Below are 9,263 nucleotides of genomic sequence, written 5' to 3'. Positions count from 1 at the left end.
ACCGCTACACATGTATAGTTTGGTAGTATCGGAGGTTCGGCGAGTTGGCCGATGATCTGTTTTTGACAATATGATTGTCCAGCATATCACTACCAAGAATCGGTGGGTTCTGGTATCATCACCAGAGTAAAATGGATCAGTGTGAAGAATATGAGGCAATATGCATACTCATTCATATATCATATACAGTTAGCTCGTCCATACCTATCCGAGAACCCTTCGCCCAACCGATGGTTCAAGTACGTCCATCTCTGTGATGATATCATATCGCGGTTAACTGGAAGGTTTGCATTTATAAGAGTCGCCCCTGTTAACAGTCCCGATTAGTGCAGCTTGTTGATCACAGTACTGTGCCATATCGATATCCTTTTCGGTCAGACCGCGCGGAAAATGCGTTGTCCAGTGTAAGTGGACAGAACCTGATTTCTGTTTCCCAATACACAATCAATAAAACTTGTCCTGTCTTCGTCTTTGATAAACGGGGGAAAAGAGAACTCACAACAGTGAGAGTCGGATGATGGTTTTTCGATTTGCTGCGAATTCCCACGACTTGCGTAAAATCCTGGCACAACCAGACCAAAAATGTTAGCGGCATAGCCCACACTAGGCCAAACTCAACTCAACCCAGCTCAGCCTGACCAAGAAGAAATGGTGAAAAAACTTACCAAACATTTGGTATAAGTCTTGAAATAATACGTCTTCGCAACACCCATGCCTTCTTCATCTAGACTCCATTGTTCCTCCTCCAGCAATGATTGCAGTGGCGCAGATAATTGTTCTGGATTCACATCTTCGGCGAAAATTGGTCTCGTAGGTTCATCAATGGTAGTCATGACGCTGTAATGGCGGTTTCGCAACGAAGGGAGTCTAGACGATGGTGATGCGATAGCTGTTGCTGCGGGTCTCGACCACGTGGGACCACAAGTTGGGAACGAGAAGGAGGATGTGGATCGGACAGGACAGAGGATACGGCAAGGAAGGCGATGTGATCGTTGCAGTAGCCTTGCCGTGGTCGCCGTGCGTGCTGACATGGTCGTTGTGTTGTGGATGATGAAGTCGGAATGTTTTGGTGGTCTGAGCTTCAGCCTCAGCATCAACGGCAGCGCTAGCCTCAACTTTCTCAACCCTAATTGCCTAATTGGGGACAATTTCTTTTTTCTTTCCTCTTTCATTCGATCTCATTTTCTCATTTTGGGGGGAAATATGTAACAATAACAAGAAAAGTAAAGCTCTGCAACGCCACAGTCTTCACTATGCATTATGCATGCCATTTCAAGTCTCAAATAAGAGCAAACAAAAAGATCTAGATCCAGTTCAAGTCATAGTGGCTTCGATAGTCGACATACGGCTCGTATACCGATTAAGTTTCTATGATTTCATATTTTGTGGCTCATAAAATAAACGTAGTTTCTGATAAATACAGTCTAGTCTCCGTTTCGGCTACATTATTTGGAATTCTGGATTATCTTCAACCAACTACGTACTGCGTTACCTGGTCCTTACCATCGCATATGCATGAGCGCCTCATATCCACGCGATGATCGAGTCCGATTCCCACCACCCACCATCTCGACAAGTCTAGACGTCTCGTATTCCAAGAATTGGGTCCTGTTTTTTGATATACATTGTATTTTCATGTTTCTAGATGACCATCTAGATCTGTCCGTGATAACGGCAAGATTACCGCATCCGGCAAGCTGGTGGCTTGAGGCTTGTTCTCTTAGCTGGCACTTTACCCTTTTTTGTCGTTGACTAGAGGCTGGACTACTCCAGACGTCATTTTTCTCAACACTCTGCATGTATACCCAAGCTCTTTTAATCCCCAAAAGAGGTGGATTATGGCACATCTGCACATAAACGTGCACTAGTTCGCTAGACAAAAACCTCGGAATGTTCCGTATTCCCAAAAGAGGATTGGTCTAGACTGTGATGCATCATCAGAGTAGCGGGAAGAGCAGTTTGAGTCAAGAGAAAAGCAAGATTAAGCGATATTCCTAGCACTAGTCAGTTTGAATAGAGGCAAGTACGTACATACTATTACAATGATCACCATAATACACCCACTATGTCGGGTTGATAATGCCAGGACCGAATTCATTGTCTAGAATTTCTGAATCCGGACAGTCGACGAAAGACCGTAGTCAGTATGCAACAATGTGGGAATGCAAGTCAACGAATCGGTAAGTGAAACAGTCTCGATTGTGATTCTTCTACTTCCATGCATGAGATTTGTGGTTGTGGCTTGAATATCAAAAATCAACGACGTCATCGATCTCAATTCCACTCCCGATTCGACACCCGAGAAGGAAAAAGCAGAGGCCGAAAGTCATCTGGAGAAAAGATGGCATCGTACCGAGGTTTTTTGCGTGCATCATCGTCCTCGTATAGTGCTTGTTCCCTAGATCGATGTCGGATATACGATCATAGAGTGACTTGATGATCAGTTGTGTGAATTAAGATTTTGATATTGAGTTATGCCAATCTTTCAATGTTTTTCCGTGTCCATCGCCAAAGCTATATCCGAGCCTTAACACGGAGGAAGAGTAGCTATGTAAGCCGACCGGGCGACGGAACAACTCTCACCAACTCCCGATTTACGGGCCAAAAATGCCATGTGGTAGGATAACGACTCCGTAACTGACGATAAAGACTCAAAGAGTGGATGCAAAAAAAGATGATGGGAAAAAAAAAAAGTGGATGCGTTAAAACTCTTAGAGACAAAGTAAAAAAAAACAAGTCAGGAATGCCTGAAAGCCACGCTGACCCACCGCTAAAAGATTACTAAGGACATTAGCAGCTGCTAGAGATGATTTGTAATAGCTCTAGGTCTATTTATTGACTAGCGTACCAGTCGCATCAGCACAGCTATCGTACCACAAGACTCGAAAAGTCATCGAAAACAGTCAACACGAGGCTGGACCAATCGATCTGATATGATAGTCGATAATCAGTCCAATCTGGTTCACAGAAAGTCTATTTCATCATTCATGTACGTATGTATTAGTCGAGGATCGAGATGCACAGCATCATCACACGCGTTACATGCGGCCACGTATACATTACACTTGCAATACCTATTGCTCAGACCTAACTGCAGTACGGAGTATCTAGTAGTAGCTGTGTTAACCATTGTAAGAAAAGTTAGTCAGCTTGCATTGTGCTTCATAATACAAGTTATGCACGCTCGGACGAACATTCCGAGCATCCTTTAGTCCAACTCCGTGCCTCCGTAACGTAACGGAACACGGGTACGATACCTGCTGTACGGATCAGAAGGGTACCGAGCTCCCGTCCCAGCTAGACAGTTAGCTGAGCAGATCTCCCGCTTAAAGCGGCACGTTCTCCTTATTACAGAATAACATACAGGATAAACCGCATGTGTATTTTTACCTTACGCCGATTCAAAGACTCGTTTTTTTTTTATTTCGGCCGTATCTGCGATATCGTTTTTTTCGACAGTATGAAGACTGATGAAGGAATTTTAACTCCGGGTTTAAATCCTTTTGTACCTTGTATTAGTGACAGACTGCAAATCATTTCAACGGACGAACGTTGGCTGTCAACTCAATTCTCGGTCCATGTTCAGGTACAGTATGAGTAATCAAAGTTAGGAATGGACATCCGTATCTACGCCAATTTCAAGAATAGTAACGATAACTCAACCTCAAGTTGAGCGTGATTCTCACTTATACCATATTTGTACTCTTGATATTTACCTACTCACGTTATGTAAGCCACTCTAAAAGATGACAGCTGCAGACGGGCAAAAGCCAAACCCTGAATCCCCGGCGGAGTTAACAGAATCTTTTCTCCGTCATCCTCGAGTGATCGATTTGATCAATAATGGCATATAAATACACGGTATTTATTTAATTGATCGATGAATAAGATTATACGACATTATGTCGTGCAACATCGATAATGATGGTTAATTGACTGATTCTTGATGGCGTATTGATTGATCGACATGATACAACCAACCACTGATCACTGACTCAACGTTGATTATTATGGATGATGAAATCGTCCATCTTCCAGAACGTGTCGAGTCGTTATTAATCATCTCCACTGACGAATCCTCTCTTAGTCATACGCACACAAATCTGCGCCCTGCATTTTCCTTAAAGAAAGTATGTACGAATCGTCGAATGCTCACTCGGATGTATGAAATTCTAGTCATCCGGTTCCCGTTCCCACACAGCTTTAAAAACTCATTCTACCACAAATGTACTAGTCTGTGACTCAAAACGTGTTAGTCTCTAATGTGGTAGCAGTAAAAATGTCGGGACACTCGCGGCCGAACTGGCCGAATGTCCGATTATCCGATCTGTGCGTGCGATGGGCTAGCTAACTACCGTACAGTTTAGGGCGATATATCCCAATTAGGTATAGCAAAACGGATTTGCAGACTGTCCACACGCTCTGATTTGTCTGATTTTGTAGACGTCAAGAAAATCACTCACAATTTAGATTTATTTATTGACATCCGACTTCCGTCCCTTCGAAAGACGCGCTTTCGAGGTCAGCTGCCCTGATTCAGTGATTGTGCCCCTGATCGATGTGAAAAAGGCGATGTCATCTATCCATCGAGGACGGATATAGTGCCGAGAAAGATGGATCTGAGGGTTTTTCTGCATCACAAGGTTTGTTTCGTTATCACCGAATGTTTGAAGTTGTTTGCAATTTGCAAAGGAACGATATAGCAGTTCATCGCAATTTAGAAGATGTACGTAAAAGTAAAAAAAGAGTATGCAGCGCGCATCTGTATCAGATCAATACGTAGTGCCCGTATTCGTACGAAATCGTGTAAACATTGATACGAATACGTCCAATTCCGTTCGGCGTAACGTATCGTTACTATACGACCCCCACAGTTTCTCAAGTTACCCAAAACAGCAAGACTGCACATCAGCGCTCGTTCATAATTACCAGTCATTACGTATGTTATTTGAAGATACATCGCCTCGAAATTCAGTAATGCTTATGTACATTATTGCAGCAACAGGGCTATGTAGTAATGTATGACCAATTGACACATCCAGCACCTTTGTTTTTTCCGCTGCTTTACGCGTACAGCTTGGCTGTTGGACCTGGCTGGTCGACCCATTGGAAAACTCAAGAACTGCCAATGCGATGCCAATGATCTAAGCCCCGTTTTTCAGAAACCCTGAATTCCGGGTCCGTAAACTACATCCGTGATCCATAGTGAAGCAGAAACATACGCACGTAGCATAAAACTAGGTTGGGACTAGTGGACAAACTCCGGTGACTCGCTGATTCATAATCCCTTTTAGTGTCTGTATGATGAATACACTTTATTTTCATATGTAATCAATGTAATCATTGTATGATTGTAACGTATTTCCATTATCTCCGTCAGTTTAACTTTTACAAATGAATTATGGATACAAATCAAATCTAGAAGGACTAGAAGCTACTCTTAATGTTCTTTTTTTTAATTCTGCTGTCTAACTGGGCTGAGCTTTTTTAGTCTCTTTCGTCACTGTTACTTGTTACTTAGTCAGGTTCTGCTCGTATATCCAATACGCCCATACCATGCATACATAAGAATAAGCACAAGGATATTAAAACAGACCACCCCCCCTCCTTTCACTTTCTTTTTCTGCCCTTGAATCTTTGATATCATTACTTCCCCTCTTTATATATCCTCGACATAATTCATTCGAATAGAACTTGAGTTGATACATCATATCATCTTGAACATCAATACATCAATACACCTATAGGCAGTTCGCACGACAACGTTGGATCGACCCGTCATTGCAACCCTAAAGACAGCAAGACCACTGGAAATAGCCAAACTCAACCTCCTAGTTACTCAATCCCGGATTCTGATGCCATCGTTACCAGCTTGAATAGCTAAACAGGAAACATATAAGGATTTGGTCCAGCTCGATTATACGAGTTCAGCTCGCTTGTCGTCTATCATTTCCCTATTCGGATCATATATTGCAATGGCTGCGAGACAGTCGACGCCGTCGTCAGAGCATTCGGCTCACTCAGATAGTAATGTGCGCAAAAGAGTGTGCAAGGCTTGTGATCGATGTCGCTTGAAAAAGTCAAAGGTATGACACTAGGCATCGGAGGTCGTCTATCAATACTGATGGCAACAGTGCGATGGCGCCAGTCCCTGCGGCAGATGTCGCGCCGACAATGCTATTTGCGTCTTTGGTGAGCGCAAGAAAGCTCATGACAAGGTCTATCCCAAGGGGTGCGTTTCTTTACTCACCATTATACTTTACTGGTACTGACAATAACGAAGGTACGTCGAGATGCTGGAACAACAACAAATCTGGCTCGTAAACGGTCTACAAGAACTCTACCGCCGCGCCCAAGAAGGCGAAGGCTGGTCCGGAGAACCACTCAAAGCCGAATCGAATGGCCACCCACTCACACACGACCTGCTCACACGATTAGGCGCACTAGATCACGGCAAGGGCGAAACATTTGAAGACAACGTGGAACAGATGCAACAAAGATTATGGCAACAAAATGCAGGCTTGATGCAACGACAGGAATCGTCCGATGGAAGTTCAGATATTGCGCATTCTCCTCCAGCCACCACCACGAATTTGAATGTCAACACGCATAGTCATCCCCAACATCGCCATCACCATTTAGGCAATAACCATAGTCGACGACATCATCCATATCCAGTCTCACCATACGCAGATTCCATGGCCAGACATCAATTACCACCCACACCACCAGGAAGCTACAGCCCTTCCTCCTCCGCCGCTTCATCGCAGCAACAACAGCAACAAATGCCATCTATACCAATCATAAAATCCGAACCCCTCCTCATCACAACCTCCGCCCAACTCTCCTCCACAATCCCAACACCGACATCCACAATCTCGTCCGCGAGCGCACCAACTTTCTTCTCTCAACAAGGCATAAATCCGATATCTCTCCAACAACATCAACAACAACAACCGCAAACTCCCTGGACAACAAACTCCAACGACCTCAATTTTGACGATTTGGATCTCATTGGCGGAAGTGGAAGCGGCAATCAGTTTTCCTCGTTATTTGAAGATATGTCATCCTCTTCGTCGCCGATGTTCGGTGCTGGTGGTCGACAGCAACAGATGCCGATAAACTGTTTACCGCCAAGTATGCTCTTTGAGCCTGGGAACGAAGATTTCAGTCAATACTTCAACACGAACACGGAAATTTCCACTATTTGAGTTTTTGTGGCGAGTTTGGGAGGTCATTTGGGGGGGGTAATTGGTTTGGTTCTTGGTTTTGGGGGTTTGGGGCCTAACGATTTAATGTCTATGTATAAAAAATCTCATTTTCTTTGTTCATTTTCAATGTTTATTTTTTTGGTGTGTTGGTTCTTTACTTGGGTGTCAATGGATGGGTTCCAAATGTCTACTATTGGGTTTCTGCAAGACTAGATAGCGACTTTTGTATGGCGTCTATGGCGTCTTCTTTTTTGCCTTCTAATAATTGAACTCGAATGGTCATTTTTGAATCTTTAATTCTGCTTCCATCATCGTATAAATGCCTTTACAATCTCTCAGACAACTTCCGAAAGGAGTTCTAAGTGGTCTACAACTGATCTTACCCCAGAATGGTCGTTGCTCGTCATTTCGATTATCAATTTCCTCGAGATCTTAGAGCGTTCTCGGGATCCGTGGTCAAATGAGGCTTGTTCCACCTACGTATCTGGCTCAAACACTTGGAAAACTAATAGGACATCTGCTGCTAGGAGGTTAGCTAGATAGCACTGTAGTTGGAAGTTGCCGCAGATGTTGGTACTTGGTTTCTTTTTCGCCTAGGCATGCAAATCATGAGATTGAAGGTACTAGACACGGTAATCAAGTATATGGCATCGTGCTATCTTAGCCTCACAGTATACATTTGTCAGAACTGAGTATATCATGTTCAACCTCGGTATACATGCATACATATCAAATCTCTACGTACAAACCGTATCGCCCGTCACAATCCAGACCCTGACTTGATACATAACTTAAACAACTCCAACCAAATCAATAAGTTAATTAGATGCCTTTGAAAAATTAGTAAGCTACATCGACTGTTGATAATCCACTCGGCTCTTTCAACCTCTACAACTTTTTCTCAGTTGTCAGCCAATCAGTGTCAATCCTTCCGGCTATATTAATAAACATGCATCATTGTATCGTATCGACGTACGACTAGTCGCGGAGAAAGCCACTTGATATCGACTAAATGCTCGAAATCTTCAGTCAAATTTTAAGAATTGACAGCTAAATGACTCACCCGAAGTGTTCAAAAAATCAAGGGGAGTTATCTTTGTAAGCGGGGGAATTGATCCTTAGAAATCATCCCAGTATGTATCCGAGCACCGAGTGCCGATTTATCCAGACAGAACCGTTGTTAATCATTTTCGTCAGCCGCTTACACACAGCACACAGCAAATAATAAAGTCGCCGAGCGCAAATAACCACCTGTACAGCGGCAGCGCTGACAAAATTGCGCGGAGATAAGACTACTAGTGTACGTACAAAATGTAAAAACCTACACAGTTCGCTGTAAAGCGAAAAAGGTCAAGCCGCGACGTATTTCCCAATCGGGCATATTGTGGCTCAAAATGAGCAACGACTAACGGGATCACCGAAACCCGAGCAAATACTCCGCGGATAAGAACGACTCTCGTTTTCATGGCTCTTGAAGTTACTCGGGGTCGCTACTCAACTGGTTTTATTTGAAGCTGGTTTGACGTGCATGCATTAAGCTTTTTTGGTTTTATTGTGGAGTTGTTGATGTCATATCAGATGTTGTTTGAAGTTGCGCATGTAATGATTGTGTATCTCGAGGAAGTTGGCGGTATTCTATTTACTAGTATGCGTATTGATTGATGCAACTGTATGCTGTCGACACATGATCATCATGTACTAAATTAGGGCACACTTAATTACATAGCAATCATAATGTGAAGGCTAAGTTGATATTCAAGCGTAGGGATAAGACAGCAGAAAAAGATAAAACCGTACCATCATCCACTCTACCTTGCCCTCAGTCAGAACACGCTTCGGAACAGGATGTCAAGCATAGGGCGGAACTCTTTCTCCGGTCATGTGGAACATGAACCAACAAACATGTAGATGAGGGTGAGCCCTCACCATAGGATTACCAATTTCAAACGACTATAAGATATCAGAGACGTGCTCCTTAAATTCAAAGTTGTCCAAACACTCCCTTTGGCCTTTCGATCAAGGAGAATAGCACCGGACCTGTCAACGTTGAAG

The 9,263-nt window shown here is 43.4% G+C and overlaps 1 protein-coding gene across 1 annotated transcript; it reads left to right on the top strand.

Moving 5' to 3' along the window:
- Nucleotides 1–5,975: 5,975 nt before the first annotated feature.
- BHQ10_009070 (uncharacterized protein) lies at nt 5,976–7,211 on the top strand (the record flags this gene model as incomplete). Its single annotated transcript, XM_040881946.1, has 3 exons — nt 5,976–6,086; nt 6,135–6,232; nt 6,284–7,211. The coding sequence occupies 3 exons, from the start codon at nt 5,976–5,978 to the stop codon at nt 7,209–7,211; spliced, it is 1,137 nt and encodes a 378-aa protein (XP_040737572.1).
- Between the last annotated feature and the right edge of the window lie 2,052 nt (nt 7,212–9,263).

The sequence above is a fragment of the Talaromyces amestolkiae genome (genome assembly GCF_001896365.1).
Source record: "Talaromyces amestolkiae strain CIB chromosome Unknown scaffold22.1, whole genome shotgun sequence".
NCBI lineage: Eukaryota > Fungi > Ascomycota > Eurotiomycetes > Eurotiales > Trichocomaceae > Talaromyces > Talaromyces amestolkiae.
The sequence above is the reverse complement of the archived record's forward strand: the minus strand, read 5'-3'. Positions and strand labels throughout refer to the sequence as shown.